Source organism: Brassica rapa, chromosome A02 (genome assembly GCF_000309985.2).
Source record: "Brassica rapa cultivar Chiifu-401-42 chromosome A02, CAAS_Brap_v3.01, whole genome shotgun sequence".
NCBI classification, from domain to species: Eukaryota; Viridiplantae; Streptophyta; class Magnoliopsida; order Brassicales; family Brassicaceae; genus Brassica; species Brassica rapa.
Genome location: NC_024796.2, coordinates 28,065,841 through 28,089,288, shown reverse-complemented (window position 1 = coordinate 28,089,288; position 23,448 = coordinate 28,065,841). Strand labels below are relative to the sequence as shown.

Here is a 23,448-nt window from a genome sequence, read left to right as displayed (position 1 = left end):
CTTCGCATCTACTTTTATTTTGATTGTGAAACTGTAATTAACAAGTTTTGTTCTTTTTTTTTCTTAGCAAAAGATACTATTTGATATGGAGAATTTTATCCTTAATATTTTATTATATACGATAAAAATTAAAATAGTACTATAAAAGTATCTCCAGCTCATTTTAACATTTTATAATAAATAGAAAAATTCTTAAATAAATATATTTTTGGTCCAATGTCTTACCCTATAAATAGAGAAACATTCATGTATTTTAGAAGATTATACTAAAATGACTATAAAACAATAATATGTTGTTACAAAAATATAAAAATATGTTAAAGATGAGCTAAACTAGTATTTGAATCCAAAACATAGCATGAATGTAGCTGTTTTAAAAAATACTAGATATTGCATCGTAATGTTAAAACCAAAAAAAGTAAATAAAATGAAACTAGAAACCTGTCGTCAATGGGTCCATGTTCCAGCTATGTGTTCTTCAGAATCTCAAGCATGCAACTTGGACAAACCACGGATAAGATTGCGACACGTATTCAAAGGTCTCTGTCTTCTTCGTAACACGTGTAGCTGGAATGTTGACTGAACATGCACTGTTGTCTGTTTCTTGTCTTATTTTGAAAATGGAAAACTTTATTGACATTTAATATTTATACCAATCATATGTTTTTGTTTAATTTACATCCAAAATTAAATTACTATTCCAGTAAAAGGGTATGAAGATATTTCGTTGCACTTTACTTTGTGATACGGATATAGATATATGTTCTAAATCTCACTTAAATATCTGGAAAATTGCACTTTTTCTTAAAATTTAGTCTGATTATTTTCATAAACTCGAGATCTCGTCACAGTAATGAAGAAAAAAACCAAGAAGTAAAATTTCAATTAAAAAGAGTGGACCCAAAATGAGACACAGACATGAGTTGACCCGGCAAAGATTCTCTTTGCCTCTTGTCATGTACTTAATGAACTGTTTGTTTCTCCACGCTTCAGTACTGAAAAGAGATTTATTTTGTACCTTAGCTGTTTCGATTTTGTTCATCCATTTACTTGTTGCGATGACATAAGTTTTGCCTTTGTCATTTGTTTTCTGTTTGTGTAGAGAGTCTATTTAAGAAATTCAACTTCTGTATCGTTCAAAGCAATATTTTATGTATCATAGTCGTTTTCTTTGTCGTTGTATGTTCGTCCTCTACTCGTTAGGTTAAGTAGGCCTGTCCGATTCGTTTTCGTCAATTTTCACACTTACAAAGGCACTATCATATAATCACACTAGATTGGCCTGCTCCACCACTTAAAAATTTTAATTAGTATATCCGTTTTCTAATACTATAATACGTTGAGCGCATCCAATAAGGTTCTCGAAATCGTCGAAAATATTAGGAGCAAAAGCCAAAGAGCAAATCAATTATTTTGTTGACAATAATCTTTCTGACGCATGGAGCTTTTTTCATCTTTTTTAATTTGGATATCGTATCAAGCCCACGATGCATATCTTATCACCATTCCTTTCTTTGATTTCATTCCTATCCAATCATATACATGTATGTCACATATGTGTCCATGTGCAGCTTTAGTAGTGACGTGCGCCGTATCGTGAAATTAGTTGTAATTTTAGTTTAGAAAATCAAACTATAATAACCAAGTTGGATTCTCCGATTAGGATGCGTTTGTTGTATATCTGGGAAGATTGAAAAAGATACTATTACTACTTAATGATATATGCGCCGCGCTTGGAATATGGTGCATACCTGGGAAGATTGAATACTAAAATAGTTTTGATATGAAGATGTGCATTTTTTTCTTAGACAATGTATAAAGTGCATAATATATAAAACATATGTACTTAAATGATATATAGGATGGTTGCAAAGCTGATAAAGACATAAAATATGAAATTCGTACCATCATCCACTTTGGTAGTGACCTTTGGTTCGACATCCACTATGGAATGTGAATATGATGATCCCCATCAACATAATCATTGAGCCATTATATAGTATACAGACACTACCATATAAATATATGTATACAATGCTAATTTTATAATATCCAGTTTGCAAAATGTGTGTTTGATCTTTGCTTCTTCTTTTTCAAAATCTTCAAAAAAAAAATCAGTTGGTTTAAAAGTAGATGATATTTTAGATATTTTCCCTATAGCCTATGAAAATTCCGAACATTCACCAACCACATGAGTATATGTATTTTTTTGTTATATGCTTATAGATATAGAGGAACCGACCAAACTCCTTCTTTCCTAAAAGCTTCTTTGTTATATGCTTACAATATGTTTTACAAACATAAAACATTTTGTCTTGGGCTTCATAGAAGCAATCTGATGGAATCCAATCCCAAAGGGACGTCGAGATTTCTTTAACCAAAAATCCAATGGCCTTATTCTAAAATCCAATGAGAAAATGATTACTCCTCAAACTTTTCCTTAATCTCTTCGGGTTTACTCTCTAAATATAAACTAAAGCAACATACATATAGGGGGGAAATGATATAGAATTCTAATTTCAAACCATTATACAATATTCTTGATAACATATATAACAACACACATATATATAATTTTACAAATGTTTTGAGTTTAGATTAATTGATAAAACCACAAGCAAATTAAAAGGAATGAATAGACTGTATAGTTAAGTTACTTCTTTGTCTATCACATGACATAGAAAAAAACAAAATAAGAAAAAAATGACTTTTCATATCAAGAATGTTCGGTTGTGAATTTACCTTTTATCGCCCTTTAGGATTTACAATTTGAGAAAATATCCCACTATTTTCTTCCGAGGACAAGTCACTGACGTCATGTTCACCGGCGCTAACGTTGACCGCCATACCTCCACCACCACCTCCTCCGCCTAGATCCTCCGAAGCGCTGCCATGACTAGGCGTTCGACGACGCGTGCCATCAGCAGTTTCTTGCACCTGAAGCGCAAACTCAAGATTCCACAACACATCTCCCATGGACGGTCGGTCTAACCCACTGTCGGAAAGACACTTCTCCGCCGTGTCAGCGAACTTCTTCAAACACTCCGCATTGATCTTCCCTTTCAAGTTAGGATCAATGATATCATCAAGATTCCCTTTACGTTTACAGTTCAAAGCCCAGTCTCCAAGACTCACTTGCTCCTTAGGCAAGCTAGGGTTCAACGCTGGTCTAGCGCATAAGATCTCAAACAACACAACTCCAAAAGAGTACACATCTGACTTCTCAGTTAGTTGCTGTCTCCTAAAGTACTCTGGATCCAAATACCCGAAACTTCCTTTGACCACGGTCGAAACATGACCTCCCGCGTTCATGTCCGGTCCGGTTTTGGACAAACCGAAGTCAGAAACCTTCGCGACCCAGTTCTCGTCTAACAAGATGTTTGTTGTCTTCACGTCACGGTGAATGATCGTGTACTTTGCACCCGTGTGAAGGTAATGCAACCCTCTCGCAGATCCAATGGCTATCTCTAAACGTCGTTTCCAAGTTAACTGAGGTCTCTTCGTGTTGTAAAGATGCTCCCTAAGCGTTCCGAGTGACATGTAGTCGTATATGAGACACATCTCTCCACCGTCGTCGCAGTAACCTATCAAGGAGACTAAGTGTTTGTGTCTTAACCTTGAGAGAAGTTCGATCTCTGTCTCGAACTCGTTGAGACCTTGTTCTGAATTAGGGTTTGATTTCTTGATGGCCACTTTTGTCCCTCCGTCTATCACACCCTTGTAAACCTTACCGAACCCTCCAACTCCGATGACGTTAGACTCATCGAAGTTTTGAGTTCCGTGTTTTATTTCCGACAACGAGAATCTTCGACATAGACCAGCTGCTAGGTTAGATAAGTGGCTTCCGTTGTTGCTCTTACCCGATATAGTAGAAGTATGGGAGTTTCCATATAAAGGAAGCCAGCTCGACGTGTAAGATTCACTTCCTTGGAACTTACGTTTCCTTTGATACATTGTGAAACACAATGCGCATAGTAAAACCGCTGCTACTCCACCAGCTGAGCCAATAACGAAAGCTGTGACTCTTTTGTCACCTCGAAACTCTTTTTTAGCATCTTCATTAGCTTTCATGTCAGATGGTCTAGGGTTTGGACCCGCGAGGTTCTTCATTGTGTCCATCTTGAATATCTCTAGCCCGTTGAGCTGCGAGTCGAGATACTCTGGCTTGGCAAATACGGAAGGAGTCATCTGAAGTGAAACCTCTTCGCCTCCGTTAGTAGTATCAACGTACATTGCGTAGTCCTTGTACGTTGGGACACCTTTACCTCCAGACCATGCTATTATATCTGCAGCCTCTGCGTCCGCTTGTGCGGTTTTGTTGTTGATGTATATGTTGAAAGCTTTCTGGTTGATTTTAGATTGCTGGAACTCGCAGAAATGGAGTCTCATGATGTATGTGAAGTTTGTATCAACTTGAAACACCCATGTTAGGTTTGATTTCACGTTGAGATCTCCATTGGGTCCCTGTTATAAGAATGTGAGATTAATTTGAATTTCCTTAACCGGTGTTACATAGTTTATATTTCCTCTCTTTCATTATAAAAGGTGTTGAAAGAAAATATTTGTTGCAAAATAGATGATGTTCTCAATATTCTGAATAAAACTTAATATCATCTAAAATTTATGACTAATTTCAAAATATAATATTTTTATTGGATTAGTTTTATTTAATGATAATTTTATGTAAATCAAAATAAATTGTTTAAAAATTTGTATTTAAAAACCTTGCAGAGGGAGTATAAAATAGACTCCACTTACTCAAAAAGCTAAATATAATTAGCTTACTAAGAAAACTAAAATGTATTAAATTATATTAATATATATATATTAAATATCTCAATACCTGTGATCGAGCTGTTTTGTAGACATCAGCTGGAGCAGTAGAAACCGGCATTTTCTGGTAATCAATCCTGAAGTTGTCGCTTGCTTGAAGGGTAACACCAAGACCAGCACTGAATATGTAAGGAGCATCGTTGTACCACGTTCTTGTTAACCCACCAGAGTCTTTGCTTCCAGGTATATCTTGACCACCGACATTAACCCTAAACATTGTCTGAAGATTCGCGGACTTAACATCAGATGTCTGGTCCGCGAAACCAACGAGAACAGCCGTATCAAACAGCTCAGGCATCTCAATGACCTCAATACCGTTTATGAAAGCAAACGCCTTAGGATGTTTATCAGAAGGAGTTAACGTGATGGTCAAGACATCTTTTAGGGTTGGTGCAAGAGAATATTCTCTAACGAGGTAAGCTTGTGTTAGGGCTTGACATGTGATAGCTGCACTAAAGTTGCTTAGAAGTGTAACATCGTTAGCTGCCACGGAGAAGTAAGAGTCGTCGATGTTGAGTCCTGTGTATACTGATGGGTAGAAATGTAAACGGAGCAAATGTCTTTTGTCTCCTTTAACAGGGATCTCGTAGGTCGCAGGAGCTGTAAAGATTCTTGCTGTCATGTAAGGGATAGTTGAGAGAAGCGAAGGATCTTGATACGTAGCTGTTGCCTGAACCGTGTTTGGTGTTTTCAAGAACTTGGTGTCTGGTTCCCATTTTTTCTTGTCTGGATCAGTTGATGGTTCTGTCGCTCCGCAGCCCAACGCAACGTCTTTAGCGTTAGATTGAGAAGGGGAAACGAGAAGAACGTAGAAGAAACAGATGAGGGAACATAGATTCCGCGTTTTCTCGTTCATGGCTGAAACATAAAGACAAGTTTAAATTCCAATAAAGTGATTAAACCAATGTTCAAGAAACATAAAAACGTTTAAAAAATAGTTTTGTTCATGACCGACTTGTTGTCTAGGTCTATTGGCTGTCTATACCGATTTTTAGACTAATTGAAACATATAAGAAATGACTTTTCTTTGAAAGCTATTACCTTAAGCACCAGCAGAGAAAACTGGAGGCTTGTTTCTTCTCCTCTCTGTAACCTAACAATGTATGATCAAAGCCATGGAAACAGAAGCAGAAACCTCAACAAGACAAAAAGGTTATTGGTTTTTTCTCATTTTTCGGTATTGTGTCGGAAAGAGAAACAGAAAATAGTTACACAATGTATGGTAGAGAGGATTAATCGAGAAAGCTATGTTTAGAAAATTGGTTAGAAGAGGAAAACATATACGTTTGAGTTTCTTTTCATGCTTTTGAAATAAAATTCATGACTTTATTTTAATTGAAATATACTTTGATAATATAAGTAAAATTCTTAAATTTTACTTGAATCTTAAAATAGGAAAACTATCAAGTTTGGTCAATGTATATTCTTTTAGAGTAGGATAATTCTAAAACTCGTTTTCTTTTAAGGGGTCAAGAATCTAAACAAAGAAAGGTCTCTAAATATATGGAATGAGTCCTTGTATCAAATTTAAACAATGGAGGGAAAATAGCTTGACTCCATTTCATAAATCAATGGTGGAAACTACTTTTCTAATCCTCCATTAAAGCCTACTTGAGTCTCTTTTGTGAGGGTTTACGTGGCTGTGTCGGCGAAATTTTCAGGCAGAAAACAGGATAGAGAAGAGTTTCTGATCAACCCGACCCGTAGAAGCTTCTTTGTTGGCCGTGTTAATTGGTGTCACACGCAGCCAGCAGAGGAAGAACATACATCTAGACAGACCCGTAACCAAATCTAAAATCGTTTGTGTTCTTTTCTAGTAAATGAGTTCTGGACGTGGTCTCGGGGAAGGGGACAGTAGCAGATGTAGGAACATAAGTAGTCCGGGGCACAAGATTGTTTCCATTAAGATTAATTTTTGAGTTGAAGGCATTTCTTAGGCTTTACAATAATTACTTAAGGAAAATTGAAAAACAGTTGGGGGCACATGCCCCCATGAGCTTGCCTTTGCGTCCGCCTCTGGATGGGGATGTAGAAAACGAACCCGTTAACAAATTTCTGTGTTCATTACTTTATGCTCATACAAACTCATACTCAAACACATCACACTTGAACATTTAGGTGTAGCCACATATCTTGTTTTTACGGAAACAATACATAGATTAGTCATTGTGAATTTGAGTTGTGCAGGGGACAATCCCCAACAGGAACAAAGATCAAGGCATTGGGCACAAGCTGTTGCATTTGCATCTATGATGCAAAATCTCACTAATGAATGTAGACGTTTGTGACTCAAAGTTTCAAAGCACTTGTTTTCTACTCTTGTTGGTGAGATATAGTATAGAAAGAATCCTACAAGAAGGATGTCTCTGAGTGTTTCAAAAAAAAAAGAAGGATGTCGCTGAAAGAGAAAAGTTATGGGAGGAAAGAAACAACCACAGAGAGAGCAAGAGATTATGGTTCTCTCTACACAGGAAATGAGGAAAGGTAACAAAATGAAGACATGAAGCCCCTTCTTATTTGTTTACTGTATGCATATAAAATTATAATATATGGTTGTGGATTTGATGGTTACCAGGTGAAAAGACTTTCAAGCATGCTTTCCATAACAGCAACATTATCAATTAGTATTATTTTATTGTCATTTATTAAATACTTAAATTTTATTTATTTTTCAAAGAAACTAAACTAAAAGTACCTCGGATGAGAACTCATCGATGGAAGTGTTCTATGAACCTCACTTGTGTCATACGCAAATGTACAAATCTTTGATCAACTTGATATGAATTTCTGACAGTTTTTTACATGTGTATCAAATACTTTTCTCAAGTGACATAGCAATGAAAAGAGATAGGTAACAAAAAATGTTTTTTCTTCTTCTTAAATATCATATTGCGCACTAGTTAAGGTTCAAAACTCCATTCAACCCACAAATCCAGATTCAACATCAGCACAATATTATAGACACACCGACACATTCATCACATCTCCCTCCTTTCCTCATGTGAGAAGCATCTCAAATGGCATGGAACATCCCAACTCAATCACAGCTCTAAACACATTACACAGTCCAAGCTAGCTAGCTAATCTCGACTTAATTAGCTAATCATTTGAATTTTTAACCCCTTTACACAGTGAAGCCTAGCGAAGCTGATTATACCAGTACATTGCAAAATTCATTTACATAAACGATATACCCCCAAACATGTTAACGCGCTGCGCTATAACTTGTGTTTCATTAGCTTTACCTCTAAACCGGCTCTATCGTCATAGTCCATCAGCATATTGTAATAGAGAGATAGGCCTTCCGGTTTAATTTGGGGTTTGGTTAACTTGGGTTTGATAAAACTCCAACCAAAATCACCCGAATTAACTTTGGTTTGGTTTACATATGGTGTGGGTTTAGTTCGGTTTGGTTTGGTTGGATCATTTAATTTTGGTTTGGTTAGTTATAAATCTACAACACTTGACTAAACTCTCATCCTTTCTCTTCCTTTCCCCAACCCTAAAAAAAACCTTCACGCCGGGGAGAAAAAAAGCAACAACTTCCACCGTCGTCTGCTGCTCCTCACCACCGCGCCGTCGAAAATCGACCTCAACCCATTACCAAGTAAGCTTCCTTCTCTCATCCCTCATCCTCAATCCACCAAACAAACACTAAAGTCTCTACCTTTATCTCCTCCAATCGTAGATCTAAAGCTATGGCCATCTCCCAAGATCTCTACCCTTCCCAAGAAGACCTCGTCTACGAGGAAGAGATCCTCCGAAACCCCTTCAGCCTCAAGCTCTGGTGGCGCTACCTCATCTCCAAATCCGACTCCCCCTTCAAGAAACGCTTCGTCATCTACGAGAGAGCCCTCAAGGCCCTCCCCGGAAGCTACAAGCTCTGGCACGCTTACCTCCGCGAGAGGCTCGAGATCGTTCGTAACCTCCCCGTCACTCACCCTCACTACGACTCCCTCAACAACACCTTCGAGAGAGGCCTCGTGACTATGCACAAGATGCCTAGGATCTGGGTTATGTATCTCCAGACGCTTACCTCCCAGAGGCTTGTCACTAGGACGAGGAGGACGTTTGATCGTGCGCTTTGTGCGTTGCCTGTGACTCAGCACGAGAGGATCTGGGAGCCGTATCTTGTCTTTGTGGGGCAGGAGGGTGTCCCCATTGAGACCTCGCTTAGAGTTTATCGTAGGTACTTGATGTATGATCCTTCTCATATTGAGGAGTTTATTGAGTTTCTGTTGAAGTCTGCGCGTTGGCAAGAGGCTGCGGAGAGGTTGGCTTTTGTTTTGAATGATGATCAGTTTTACTCTATTAAAGGGAAGACTAAGCATAAGCTGTGGATGGAGCTTTGTGAGCTTCTTGTGCGTCATGCTAATGAGATCTCGGGGTTGAATGTGGATGCTATTATTAGAGGAGGGATTAGGAAGTTTACCGACGAGGTTGGGATGCTGTGGACGTCTCTTGCGGATTATTACATTAGGAAGAACTTGCTTGAGAAGGCTAGGGATGTTTATGAGGAGGGGATGATGAAGGTTGTGACTGTGAGGGACTTTAGTGTTATATTCGATGTGTATTCGAGGTTTGAGGAGAGTACGGTTGCTAAGAAGATGGAGATGATGAGTTCGAGTGATGAGGAAGAAGATGAGGATGTGGAGGAGGAGGAGGAGGAGGATGTGAGGCTTAACTTTTCTTTATCCGTGAAGGAGCTGCAGAGGAAGATTCTGAACGGGTTTTGGCTGAACGATGATAACGATGTTGATCTGAGGTTGGCTCGCTTGGAGGAGCTGATGAACAGAAGACCTGCGTTAGCTAATAGTGTCCTCCTTAGGCAGAACCCACACAACGTTGAGCAGTGGCATCGGAGGGTTAAAATCTTCGAGGGAGACGCAGCGAAGCAGATTCTCACTTACACAGAAGCAGTGAGGACTGTGGATCCTATGAAGGCCCTTGGGAAGCCTCACACCTTGTGGGTTGCGTTTGCTAAATTGTATGAAGACCACAAAGACTTGGTCAACACTAGAGTGATTCTTGACAAGGCGGTTCAAGTGAACTACAAGACAGTAGACCATCTCGCCAGCGTCTGGTGCGAATGGGCTGAAATGGAGCTGAGGCACAAGAATTTCAAAGGAGCGTTGGAGCTGATGAGGCGTGCTACGGCTGTGCCAACGGTAGAAGTCAAAAGGAGAGTGGCTGCTGATGGGAACGAGCCGGTTCAGATGAAGCTGCACAGGTCCTTGAGGCTTTGGTCCTTTTACGTTGATTTGGAGGAGAGTCTTGGAACGCTGGAGTCGACGAGAGCTGTCTATGAGAAGATATTGGATTTGAGGATAGCTACGCCGCAGATCATTCTGAACTATGCTTACCTTCTCGAGGAGAATAAGTACTTTGAAGATGCTTTCAAGGTGTATGAGAGAGGTGTGAAGATATTCAAGTATCCTCATGTGAAAGACATATGGGTTACTTATCTTACAAAGTTCGTCAAGAGATATGGGAAGGCAAAGCTGGAGCGGGCCAGAGAGTTGTTTGAGCATGCTGTTTCAATGGTAAGCTAATCTTTCTCTTCTACACTTTCTTTATGGTTAAAAGACTGTTTTCAAAACCGGACCGACCCCATATGGTTTAACCAGGTTCGACCATGAACCAATCACGTAGCCGGATTAGGTCTAATAACTAGTTAATAACTAGTTCGACCCTGAACCAACCGGTTACATAGCTGGATTAGATCTCAAAGTTATTAAATTAGATAAAAACCGTTTAAATTATCATAAATTCATGAACCAATCATTTGAACAAAAAACTAGTTTTAGATTTGATATTTATTTATATTTTATTTATGTATCATATATACTAATATTAATTTTAAATTTGTATACTAATATGTCGAACCAGGTTATTAAACCATGTTTGACTCCGTCAAACCATAACCATATTGAACCGTGATCCAAATAATTATCCGGTTCGGTTTTACAAACATTGGATTAAAAGGCTATTTTGTGTTTGATCTAACTTCTTTATCCTTCTTTCAGGCTCCATCAGATGCTGTCAGGACCTTATACCTTCAGTACGCCAAGCTAGAAGAGGACTATGGTCTGGCCAAGCGAGCCATGAAAGTTTACGAAGAAGCCACCAAGAAGGTTCCAGAAGGCCAGAGGCTGGAGATGTACGAGATATACATTTCCCGTGCAGCAGAGATCTTTGGTGTCCCAAGAACGAGAGAGATATACGAGCAAGCAATAGAATCTGGACTTCCACACAAGGATGTGAAGATCATGTGCATAAAGTTTGCAGAGCTGGAGAGAAGTCTGGGAGAGATTGATCGTTCTCGTGCAGTCTACAAGTACGCCTCTCAGTATGCTGATCCGAGATCCGACCCGGAGTTCTGGAACAAGTGGCACGAGTTTGAGGTGTTGCATGGGAATGAAGACACGTATAGAGAGATGCTTAGGATCAAGAGAAGTGTCTCCGCAAGTTACAGTCAGGTTTGCTCTCTTATCCTCTTTCTATTTGCTTTCAGCTCTCAAGGAATCAATCAACTTGACAGTATTTGATATGTTTTTTTTGTTTCAGACTCATTTCATTCTGCCGGAGAACATGATGCAAAAGGACAAGATAGATGTGGAGGAGGCTAAAGACGAGCTGAAGAAAGCGGGTTTGCCAGATGATGAAATGGCGGCTCTGGAGAGGCAGCTCATGGCGGCGCCAATGTCTACCACGGTTACATCTAAGGACGGTGGGAGAAGAGTCGGGTTTGTGAGCGCAGGAGTCATCTCGCAGTCAGGTGAGAATGCTGGGAAGCCTGTGACAGGGAATGGAGAAGATATTGAGCTTCCGGATGAAGATGAGTCTGATGGAGATGACAATGTAGAGATTGCTCAGAAAGAGGTTCCTGCTGCTGTGTTTGGAGGACTTGCTAGAAAGAGAGAGGAAGATGGTAAAGAAGCTGAGGAAGACGGTGCAGGGAAGACTCTGGGTGCGCTAGAGAGGATAAAGAGGCAGAAGCTAGCTCAGTGAATAAAGTCTTGTAGACAAATGAGTCTTGTGCTACAACAGATTGGAATTGTAATATCCAGAACAGGATCTTGGAGTGTCATGACAAATTTTTGTACTTTTGTTTCTGTTTCAATTCCACCATATGTTAGTTTACTGCAGAGCTCTCTGTACTCTTTCCATTTTACCTTCGTCTTTACCAGAATTACATCTTCAATCTATTTTCTGCAGTGTTTATTTTAGGTTCTTAAGAAGAAGAGCTTTACAGATTCAAACATCATGGAGCCAATTCTTATAAGGAAGGCTACTCATTTGATCTAAAACTCATTTTCATAAAACTCATCTAAAACTCATTTTCATAAACCGGTGTAGCTACAAGAAAAACAAAGCCTAAAGTCTCATCATTCTTCATACATTGTCCTTGGAACTTGAGGAAGCCTCAGTTTTTTCCTCTACGTTGTTTCTCCTTGCTACAGGAGATGGGTCAGTAACAGAGTGTTCAGGCTCCGTCTCAAGCTCAGACTCGAACTCTTTAGCAGCCTACATCATTACAAAAACCCCACAAGCCCTTCTTCATCAATGAAAAATTATAAAGCATAATAGCTAAAAGGAATACAAAACATACAAGTAGAAGCTAAATAGCTGAGAAGAACCAACAAGTATCAGCAAGTTTTATAGAAAAATATAAAGCGAATATATTACTCATCACCACAACTTACATAACAATACATGCCTTCTTGATGTATAAACTATAGGGATCAAAGTTACCAATAACCTTACTGTTTCATAGTAAAAATGTTTTTACATGCACATGTTTTATCCTCACGAATCAAGACGCAACAACTAAAGAACTTGAAACATAAAATTTCCAAAAAACACAAGTCTCCTTAATAGACCTTTTAACATCAGTTCCATCTACAGTCGACAAGCTTTTCACATGAACTGGCACAATAAACTGCATTCATCTTCATTGATTCTAGTGAAAGAAGACGCATCAAAAACTGTAGCAGCTAAAAAACTGAAACTTAAAATGTCCAGGTTCTATCAGTGTCTATAATGAGCACCTGTTGAAAGCTTTTGACGGTCTTGCCAATCTCAGGAAGCTTCTTAGGTCCGAAAAGCAACGCAACGACTCCAGCAACCACAGCAAGCTCAGGGACACCGAGACCAAACAGTGCATTATACAGGTTAGTGACTTTCTCCTCTGTTCCGGTCGAACCGCCAGTAGAGAAAGGGTGTTTGGTCGAATCGTCACAGTGAAGCAGCCGGAGTAGAAGGAAGAGCGAGATGATGAGAGAGGCAAATAAACTGGTGTGAGAGATGAAAGAGTCGCAACATTTGTAGCCATTACTGCTATCTTCTGGTTCTGATGTTATGTGTGTGTTTCTGTTTCCCTTTAATCCAATCAATATTCAGAAATGTTGTAAAAACTAAATTAATTTTCTTAATTGTAAAAACAAAACTCATCTCATGCATGGAAAATTAGAAATTAATGAAAAAATACTACCAATTTTTTATTATTATTATCAAATTTGCAGATAAACATGATTAATTCTACTAAGTTCACTAACAAGAATTAAATAACTTAGAAAATTTAGGGGGTGCATTCAAAGTTTGAGGTGATTTGTATTAAAATAACAAATTTACTGTTATTCAAACATGATTTTTAAATATTATTTTAAAATCTAGTGTTATTAAACTTGTTATTTGATAAACTACTTTTAAATTTATTGTTATTGAATATATTTTAAGTTGTGTATTTTAGAATATTTTTAGTCATTTAAGAATGTTTGGTATAGTTTCATAATTAAGAAAAACAAAATCCAGAGTTTATAGTTTCAGATGAAATTTTAGAGTGATTTAACAATAATCATAGTAAATAATCATTTTACTTAAAATCATCTAAAACTTAATAAAAATCAAATCAATTCAAATTATCATTTTTCATTTTTTTTTTCTTTTGTAGCTTAATAAATATATACATTATAATGTTTGCACTACCTCAGCATCATACACTAGATAATATGGATGAAGCTTGAGATTGACACTCTTTTGTTAACCTGGTAGTATTCACAAGATAGTCCAGATGGTGGAGATAAATTGAACACAAGAGGAAAACAGAAGTAGAAATAACTAAGCAATTCACAAGGGTTAAAAAAACAACAGATACATATTTACATATAACCTTTGTCTCATTATCTCATTTGTGACAATGTTACAGAACAAGTTTTTTTTTTAAATTCACAAACTATTGATCCCCAACGCTGCGAATACGTTTCTGCAGATGCTCCAAACTCGCAACTCTCCTCATCGACTCTGTCCTGTTCATTTTGCACCCTGTCAAGGCCTTGTTTTTGTTGCCTGAGCTAATCTCCGGTGTGGTCACTCGGACGCTTGTATCTACAGAATCTGATGTCTCTGAAGGATTAGAGACACCTGAAACCTGAGGCATGGTGTGATACATCGGGTTGAAGCCTGTGAGTCTCTTCACTGTCTCCTCAGCCATTTTCACCTTCAAAAAAAAAAAAAGTTATCTTCAACAGTCTTATTATTATAGTCTGTTAATTGAGTTTTTGGTTAGGAAAATGGATTTTTACTTTTGCTCGTAGTGTCTCGATATTGGCTTTAAGAACTCTGTTTTCGACAGCTGCTTCATTGAATGTTTGAGTTACGTCAGTGAGACCCTTCATGAGGTTTGAATTCTCCACACGCAGCTGTGAAACCTATCAGAGAGATTGTAATAAGTGAGATGAGAAAGGTGAAAAAGAAAGAAACAAATGAGGGGAAGAGTAACATACTTGTGTCTCTAGCTCACTGAGGTGTGCTTGCTTTCTTCTTCTGGACCGCCTAGCTGATTCCCTGTTAGAGAGCATCCTGTAATTATAAAAATAAACAAAACACAATGTTCATGTTCAAGTAAGATTTTGTCTTCTCAGAGACATTATTAGTCCAAGAAAGAAAGAATGTAAATGATTTACCTTTTGACACGCTTAACATTGGTGGGATTCATATTAGTTTCTTCTTCGTCACCAGAGAGCTCAGATCCACTTGTTATTGCACTGCTCATCACTGGTGTAGCTGCAAATGAAAAACCATACAGGTTGGTTACATTAGCATAGCAATTCACAAGAACTCTCAAACACAATAAATATCAACAACATCTTTAAAGGGCTCATCACATAGGTAAATTAATTAAGAAAACATTAGAGCAGTAAATTAAAAAACCTTTGGAAGAAGCAAGAGAGCCTTGGTCTGAAGCAGTGGATGTATAAGCTCCACCATTCTCAGATCTAACAGATGTATCCTGAGGTTTGCTGAAAGCTCCCTATCAAGTTTCACATAGTAACACATCAACTTAATTATCAAAAATAGTGTAAAATCTTAGGGAAGATAATAGCAAATTTTTAATCTTTATTTTTCCAATTCAAAATCAATTTTCAAATGAAAATATAAAGTTCACAGAATCAAATCATATCCTATATAAGATCACAAGACTCAATTTAAGAACAAAATAAGTTTAGTTCTAGACTTCTAGTACAAGTCAAATGATAAAAGGTTTGATTTTCTTGGTTCCTATCATTTGATTTTGTAGCCATATACTCTTTTTATCTTCAGAACATGTTCTCACTAATGAATATAGGAAAAAAATAAATCAAAACTTTGAAACTTAGTCCAAACAAGAAGTGTTGAACAAACAAGAAAAGTCTAAACAAGAAGCTACTAAAACTGAAGGGTGAAGAGACTAGAGAGAGACTTAGTTGTTTACCCTTTTCATGGCGACAGCAGCACAAGCTAAGTTGAGTTTACTCTTAAGAAACTCTCTGTATTCCTCTGAATCTACAGGAACACTCGGAGAAGGAGGTCCAGAGACGGAAACGCCATAGGCAGCTTCTCCAGCAGAGGAGGACTCTTGGATGAAGCGTTGGAATGCCCACTCGGAGTCACTACGGTTCATCATCCCCTTCGCTGTTGTTCCTTTGGTCTCTTCGGCCAGCTCCGACCAAAGATGATTGCAGGAGATTTCTTCGACAGAGAGAGTCTTTTCCATTTTTGGGTTTCAACTTCTTGTTCTTGTTCCTACAAAAGTTTCTTCTTATCCGATTGGTCAGTCTTTTGCATTTAATGTGTTCTTTTCATTTTTTTTTAATTTGTAAAATATGGAGTATTATATTATCAGATTACCTCCCAAGGCCCCGACAAGAATAGTATATTCTTATTCACACCAAATACTTTTGGTTCGTTCTATGAAGTCCTATATTTCTCATTGTAATTTTTTTTTGGGCAAAAGGGATGAGAAAAATATGATTCCATGCAAAGATCAAAGATGATTAAGATATGCAAATGCACATGGTCTGTGATTATTATTTTTATTAATTGAGGGTTCAGATTCTTATAACTTTTTGAAAAGCAAATCCTTGTAAAAAAGTTAATGATTATAAAATTTAAGTATTCAAATGTCGTGCTTGCACTACGATGAAAAATCCATGCAACTTGTAATGAATATATATCTCAATTCTCAAGTGATGTATTTTTTGCTTCAGTTTAGTTAATATAAACCAATTAATAAATATTTTTGAGAGATTATTTTATTGTATTATTCAATAATTTTTTTATAAATTTCACGTAGTAAAGGCATTTAATTTGAAAATTTGGAAAAAGTAAATCTTTTCAAATTCACTAAAATCAGCCAAACAATATCTGAAATTCTGAATTACTCTTTTCAATAGTTTATAAGAAATTATATTTAATATCATAATTAACAACATGAAAAAGACCTAAAAAGTTGTTTATAAAATACTTAACTGGCTAATTGTATACACGAATATTACATACACCAACTTTCAAACTATTTGAATCCACTTTGGAATTGGGCGGCCTTGGGTTATTTAATCGAAACTATACTTCGGAACAGGATGATGAAAAAAATAAGACTTTGAGGGGCTTTAAGTAATATCGTTGATTCTATCATAGACTTACACGTAGTGAATATTTTTTGCCTTATTGGATTAAATAATATTTTTCCAACGCTTTTTGGGGTCAAATCCAAGTAAGACTGACGTGGCAATAGGGGTATTTTATTAAATATGGGAAGTTGATTGGCGTCGTTGTTTTCGTGGGTCCATTTAATATTCCCATTTGCATTCTACAAATAACCAAATAAGGAGAGACCTGAGAGCGACATAAGATATAGTTTTTTTAGTTAATTTAGATTAGAGAAATGTACTAAAGATATCATTTTTGGATAAGAATCTATCAAAACTCAAGTTGCATTTCGTGGGTCCATTCTGATTGTTGCATTTATGGTGCACCTGTGCCAAACCTCTTGTCGAGATGTGTAAATGGGGCAACATGAAAAGTGATGGCTCATTCATTTTGGATATATAATAGGTAGGCACCACTTTTCAAGCAACAAGACTTCATGGGACCTAATAGGTTTCCCTCCTTTAGAACCACATGAAGTCTTTGTGCATGCTTTTACACGAGCAATATCTTCTTGGTCCACAATGTTTGGACTTTTCAGGTATTCATAGTTTGGTGTGGATATGGTTTTGCAAGTTGTCTTGTAGATACTATAGTTTGAATATTCGTTAATAATTTGAATATAATACATTATTTCTGTGTAATGATTTTGAAAGTAATATCTAGATAGATTTATAAACATTAAACAACAAACAGTATTAATGTATCTAAATTACGAGTTCTATTGGTAAGCATCTTACAAGATAATGGAAAGAGTGGAGAGAGTAAAAAAAAGTAACCAGGCAATTGGAATGTAATTGTACATCCTAACGTAGATGATCATGCTAGTGATGGACCGAGTTTACATCTTTTGTTCATGTAGAAGTATCCATTTAATTTTTTAATGGGCTTTTCAAATATGAGTTATGAGGCTCATAAGGACTTTCATAGCCCATTATATCAGGGGTGTAATGGCAGCACCGTTGAATTAGGGAGAGAGCCAGCCTTCCGCTGACAAAAGTGGCAGCAAAATAGACACGTTCCAAAACGGTCTTTGAGCAGCTGCTCGAACCCACCACACCCCCACTTTTTCTCTGCCATTTGGTCTGATTGAAATTATTGTTGAATATGGATGATAAATAGTTTAACGGAAAGAAGGTGCTTGCTGCTTTGTAACTTTTGAAATCTTTTGATGTATATACGAAGTTATGTCAGAATAACATGTAATCAAATCCGAATACACCTTCCAGAAAGAGCATGCCATAAGCTAGTTTTCCTAGTTTGAAAAGGAGAGTGCCATGTGACTTTTCGTAGTTAATCTTACTCTTAATCAGTGTGGGATATTTAAAATTTTATCAACGATGATAGACGGAAAAGTCAAGTTGACAGAAAAATATCAGAACTCAGCCACTTGATTCCTGGTTCAACAACATCAAGTTGACGATAATAGTGAAGATATTGTCTCAGGTCCACAATAATATTATACTTAATACATAGTATAATCTAGTTTAACAGAAAAAGCTTTTCCAACCAAAAAATAATAATTGAACAAGAAAGATCAGCAGCAGAAGAGGACACTCAAATCCAAAACAATTATTATTGCTTAAGAAACTTACTTAAGAGGTATATATATATATATATATATATATATATATATATATATATATATATATATAAACACTTCCCTGACATTAATTATAATATTAAGAAAGGCCATACTTTGAGCCTAATCATCCATTTACTCTTTTCCATCAGCAGCTCGGAGTGAACCAAGCTGAACCGGTGCTTGAGTCCCAACCACTTTTGAAGACCCATAAAGCGACACATCACTGCCTTTAGCTTTCTCTTTCTCAATCTGTTCCTTTATCCAGAAGTAAGTTATTCTAAGCCCCTCCTGATTTCACCACACAAAAACCAAGTCACATAAGGTGTCAGACTGTCAGTCAAACTCTCATTCTATCTTTAAACTACTTTGAGTAATAATAATAATGTTTTTTTGTGGTACCTTCAGTCTCATTGTTGGAGCCCAGCCAAGCTTCTCTTTGATCAGCTTGTTGTCTGAGTTACGGCCACGAACACCTTCTGGTCCTGGAATGTGGTGAATCCGTAGCTTCTTTTCCTCAAAGCTCAGAACCATCTCAGCCATCTCGTTCATACTCACCATCTCATCGCTTCCTATGTTCACCGGCTCACGGAAATCTGATTTTGTCAACCTAAAATGCAACCATGAGGAAGATTAATACAATGCTGTAACATTCAAATTAATGTTCAAAGAAATAGATATGCGGTAGTAAAAAGTTTTATATGAAAAAATATTGATTAGGCGGACACCTAAAACGATTTTTGAGCGCCTAGACCAATTTTATTTTAAAAATGGTTCTAAGATATCATTTTGTTTAGGTTCGATTTGCCGCCTAGACCAATTTTTAGAACACTAATACAGATTATATCATTTCTACTATGGAGCTGAGGCTTTACCTTAGTACACCTTCAACACACTCATCAATGAAGGTAAAAGAGCGAGTTTGAAGCCCATCTCCCCACATCTCAAACCTATCTGTGGAGGTGAGAGCCTTTCTACAGAAAGCAGCTGGTGCCTTCTCTCTTCCACCTACCAATATTAAACACAAATGGTAAAGCAAAGAATAGTTCCTGGAAACTGTTTTGTTCTGTCTGTAATACCTTTCCATGTTCCGAAAGGACCGTAAATGTTATGGAACCTTCCAATGCGGCACTCAATCCCAAAATCTTTGTTGTAATGCTTGCACAGCTCCTCCGTTGCTAGTTTCTCCAAACCATAAGCATCTTGTGGCTATATATAACATTATAAAATCAAACTATTAAAGACTCTTCATATGAACGATAAACATTATCTAATGGCTTTTTTTTTTTTTGTCACTGAAACATTATCTAATGGCTAAAACTCTTAGATTATCTAGTAGGTTCAAATTCAGTTGGGAGGGGTTTCCTCTCCAAAAGTTAAAATGGTTTGGGCCTATGAACGGGCCTACAGGCCCAAAACCTCCTAGTTATTTAAAAAAAAAGAATGATAATCATCGTTAGGGTGACACAAACCTCTGCAGGCCAAGCATCTGACTCCTTGAGGCTCACATTACTAGTTTCCAGCTGCTTGAACTCTGGATAGATACATGCACTAGAAGCATAAAAGAACCTGAAAACACACAGACATCAAAAAGTTTCAATCTTTTAACTCTGTTTAGATACCCCAAAAACAACAATCCTTACCTCTTAATCCCATTGATCCTAGCAGCCTCGATCATATTAAAGCTGATCATAGTATTGTTATACATGATAACAGAGTGGTTGGACTGGATGAAACCCATACCGCCCATATCAGCAGCCAAGTTAAAGACGTGATCAACACCATCAGTAACCTTGAGGCAATTCTCCATGACCCTGAGATCAACGAGGTGGAACTCGTCGCAGAACATGTCTTCAGTCATGTGCTCATTCTTCTTCCAGTCGGATGCAATGACGTAATGGCCCTCGTGCTTTAGACGGCGAGCGATGTGGGAGGCTATGAAACCTCCGGCTCCTGTGATTGATATCTTGAGCTTGTGAGAAGGCCAGTAAAGCTCTCGAGAGAGGTCCTTGTATGTGTAGGCACCATAGTCAGTACTTCCATTGGTGGTTGACGCCATTCTGTAGCAAAGAATCTAGTCAGACAGAACAGTAAAGACTTGAACTTTGTAATGTCTGAATCAAAAATAAGAAGAGACAAAAACAAATATTTAGTAAGACAGAACAGTGAAGACTTAAACTTTGTAATGTCTGAATCAAAAATTTAGAAGAGACGAAAACAAAAAAAAAAACTAGTAAGACAGAACAGTACAGACTTAAACTTTGTAATGTCTGAATCAAAAATAAGAAGAGACAAAAACAAAAATCTAGTAATAAAGAACAGTTAAAGACTTAAAACTTTGTAATGTCTGAATCAAAAATGTAGAAGAGACAAAAACACAAATCTAGTAAGACAACATAATAAAGACTTAAACTTTGTAATGTCTGAATCAAAAATAAGAAGAGACAAAAACAAAAATCTAGTCAGACAGAACAGTAAAAACTTAAACTTTGTAATGTCTGAATCAAAAATTTAGAAAAGACAAAAAAAAAAAAGTAAGACAGAACAATAAAGACTTAATCTTGGTAATGTCTGAATCAAAATGAGAAGGGATGAAAGCAAATCTAACAAGTCTGGAACAGTCAGATCTCATGCAAATTGGCTAAATGTACAATCTTTATATTACTATATATACACAAAACTGTTTCAGAACTTTGGTAATCTGATCCACAGAAGAAGCACAGAGAGAGAGAGAGAGAGAGAAGATATCAAAATCGTGCAATCTCAAACACTAACCAAATCAGAAAACCAAACCGGGATTAGATCAGTTAACCTGAGAAAGCTTCGAGACGGTGAAGAAGGGATAATGCAGAGAGGGGGAGATAAAGGTGAGTACTTTGTGGGAAGGACGGAGAGGAACTCTGTGTGTTGTTATATATTGACAAGGAGACGAGCCAAGGAGGAAGATGATGAACAGAGGAGAGCAACGCCACTCGTTTTGTTAATCTTTCTCGTCCGATCTTCGATTACTGCGTCTCTGTATTTTTAATTTTTTTAATTTTGGCAATGGACTAATATATCCTCCAAAACAATTCAAAATTTTTATTGATTATGAAATAATTTAGTTTAACAAATAATAATGAGAAAACTACATTTTTGTATGCTGGTTTTAATGCATTTGTTTTTTCTTACGTTTTAGATTTTCCTTTAAAAAAATATAAACACATTTAAGAAAAATAAATTTCTTTTATGAACATTTTAATTCTTTGTATATGAAAAAGGCTGATAAGTATTATTTTATATCTTATTAAAAATCATTTAAAAAATAGAATAAATTTTCGACTAACAAAAAAAAAATTAGCTAATTTTATATGATATTAGCTAATAAAAACCAAGATAAAATATAGAGCACTAAATTTAGATACAAAATAATAAAAATTATTCTTATAATTTGTTTATGAATATCTTAAAAATAAATTTTAAAACAGGTACATCTATTATAAAATCGATTGTATCATAGTGATCAATAATAAGATTTAATATATTTTTATATAAATGATATACAAATCATTTAAATATTAATCTTAAAACATTATTGGGTTTTTGCATGTTTGTAGTAGAGTTCCATTAAATTTTTATCATCACAAAATACACCAAAATTAGAATAACACTAATATTTAATAAAACTAAAAATTACTAAATTTAATAACATTATAATTTTAAGTATTTTACAAAAGTGATTACAAATGCCTAATCCAATAATACAATTAAAAAACTACTGAAAATTATAACCAAATAACATCAAAATTAATTAAAAAATTAATTTCTTCAAATTTAATTGATTTTCTTAGATTTAATATTCACACTTAAATATTCTGTTTGACATTGCTAATTGAACCGAGGTTCAAATCAAACCATAGCCAAAATCTCGAATTTGTACTCGTTCTAAATTGTAAAAAACCCAAACAAGTTTTATTAAATGATATTTCAAATATCAAATATAATTTGAATCTGATTTAAAAAAAATTCATGAAAGAAATTCAATTAACAAAATTCTTGAAAAAATCAACTTCACACTCAAAACTAATATTATGACTGAATTTTAGTATCCAAATAAATGTATTTAAGATTTATTTAATTTTATGTTCTTTTATTGTTCGCAGTTATTTGTTCTCTTTACTGATAATACATTGGTTTGCTACTCAGGTTACTAGGAAGTTCACAAGCAAAGTTGAAGGGACGATGGGGTATGAGGATTTTTGTGTATTTCATACTTGCGGAAGAAGATAAATCATCAGTGCCTAGCCTAGAATACTGGTAAGCTGTAACGCAAGGATCCAGACAGATAGCATTTTGATCTGAGATAATGATGTAGCTTTGGAGCTTGTTTGTTAAGAATCGTCTAATCTCATCGCTTGTAATGCAATCCACTATGCTGATGTTTTTATTTCTTGGTTTGTATGAACTTTGTAGATGTGCTAGCTACTTGATCATCTACAGTTTTTAAAATTTGTGAAACCCAAAATGTTCCTTTTTTTGTTTTTAGTTTAGATATGTTTTTCACGATGCAAAGTCATCCATCAGCATCATAGGTGTCGTGGATCATTGGATTAAAGGTACTCGTGGTAGTGGCCAGTTAAGTGACAGCGACAGTAACAGGTACAAGGACAATGAAGTTGACCCTTTCCTCATACCGTCAGATTACACATAGTGTTCCTAAATCTGGTTCCTCGAGTTCCCGTTCCAATCAAGAACAGGAATAATAATTGACATCCTGAAAAACTGGATGTCACTTAGATGACAAGAGGTTGTTGTGTTATTGATGCCATCTTATTTGTGAATCTGTTAAGGAACACGTTTGCTATAAGAAACAGCCGTTTTGCTCTCTTCAGTTAATCTTCAATCATTTTTAATTTCAATAAGGCATGCGGGTTCGGGTAGTTTGAATAATCCAGTTGGTTTTCAGATAGTTACGTTCAATATAAATCTTACCAAATTAACCCAAAAAAGCTTAGCTAGTTCGGTTTTTAAAATCCTACAGATTTTTTTTTTATTTTGGTTTAATCTTGTTAAAATTTCAAATAAAT

General features: G+C 36.3%; 4 protein-coding genes and 1 pseudogene across 11 annotated transcripts; 1 reads left to right on the top strand and 4 right to left on the bottom strand.

Annotated features, from left to right (window-relative positions):
* Positions 1–22: 22 nt before the first annotated feature.
* On the bottom strand, positions 23–8,010 carry LOC103854625 (receptor-like protein kinase ANXUR2). Its single transcript, XM_009131569.3, has 3 exons — positions 5,875–8,010; positions 4,844–5,691; positions 23–4,464 (listed from the first exon to the last, which is right to left on the bottom strand). Exons 2-3 carry the CDS (start codon positions 5,687–5,689, stop codon positions 2,746–2,748), a joined length of 2,565 nt encoding a protein of 854 aa, XP_009129817.2. The 5' UTR covers positions 5,690–5,691; positions 5,875–8,010; the 3' UTR covers positions 23–2,745.
* A 249-nt stretch (positions 8,011–8,259) lies between these two features.
* On the top strand, positions 8,260–12,041 carry LOC103854624 (pre-mRNA-splicing factor SYF1). Of its 3 annotated transcripts, none has more exons than XM_009131567.3 (4): positions 8,260–8,440; positions 8,522–10,376; positions 10,860–11,312; positions 11,401–12,041. In XM_009131567.3, the coding sequence occupies exons 2-4, from the start codon at positions 8,532–8,534 to the stop codon at positions 11,842–11,844; spliced, it is 2,742 nt and encodes a 913-aa protein (XP_009129815.1). In that variant the 5' UTR covers positions 8,260–8,440; positions 8,522–8,531; the 3' UTR covers positions 11,845–12,041. The 3 variants fall into 3 exon arrangements, with proteins under 3 accessions (XP_009129815.1, XP_033140529.1, XP_018512072.1); XM_033284638.1 differs by having other exon boundaries at positions 8,260–8,460; positions 8,518–10,376; XM_018656556.2 differs by having other exon boundaries at positions 8,303–8,457; positions 8,515–10,376.
* Positions 12,042–12,153: 112 nt separating this feature from the next.
* LOC103854622 lies at positions 12,154–13,684 on the bottom strand (annotated as a pseudogene).
* Positions 13,685–13,918: 234 nt separating this feature from the next.
* On the bottom strand, positions 13,919–15,955 carry LOC103854621 (basic leucine zipper 63). The gene is made up of 6 exons (XM_009131566.3): positions 15,587–15,955; positions 15,046–15,145; positions 14,799–14,898; positions 14,619–14,694; positions 14,418–14,543; positions 13,919–14,332 (listed from the first exon to the last, which is right to left on the bottom strand). Exons 1-6 carry the CDS (start codon positions 15,866–15,868, stop codon positions 14,069–14,071), a joined length of 948 nt encoding a protein of 315 aa, XP_009129814.1. The 5' UTR covers positions 15,869–15,955; the 3' UTR covers positions 13,919–14,068.
* A 1,246-nt stretch (positions 15,956–17,201) lies between these two features.
* Positions 17,202–23,334, bottom strand: LOC103854620 (GDP-mannose 3,5-epimerase). Of its 6 annotated transcripts, none has more exons than XR_004455232.1 (8): positions 21,195–23,334; positions 20,026–20,442; positions 19,855–19,951; positions 19,462–19,591; positions 19,258–19,390; positions 18,785–18,992; positions 18,454–18,673; positions 17,202–18,410 (listed from the first exon to the last, which is right to left on the bottom strand). XR_004455232.1 is itself a non-coding variant. In XM_033284649.1 (7 exons), exons 2-7 carry the CDS (start codon positions 20,439–20,441, stop codon positions 18,518–18,520), a joined length of 1,140 nt encoding a protein of 379 aa, XP_033140540.1. In that variant the 5' UTR covers position 20,442; positions 21,158–23,334; the 3' UTR covers positions 18,217–18,517. The 6 variants fall into 6 exon arrangements, 4 of the variants coding, with proteins under 4 accessions (XP_033140540.1, XP_009129813.1, XP_009129812.1 ...); XR_004455233.1 differs by having other exon boundaries at positions 17,202–18,371; positions 18,460–18,673; XM_033284649.1 differs by having other exon boundaries at positions 18,217–18,673; positions 21,158–23,334.
* Positions 23,335–23,448: the final 114 nt, after the last annotated feature.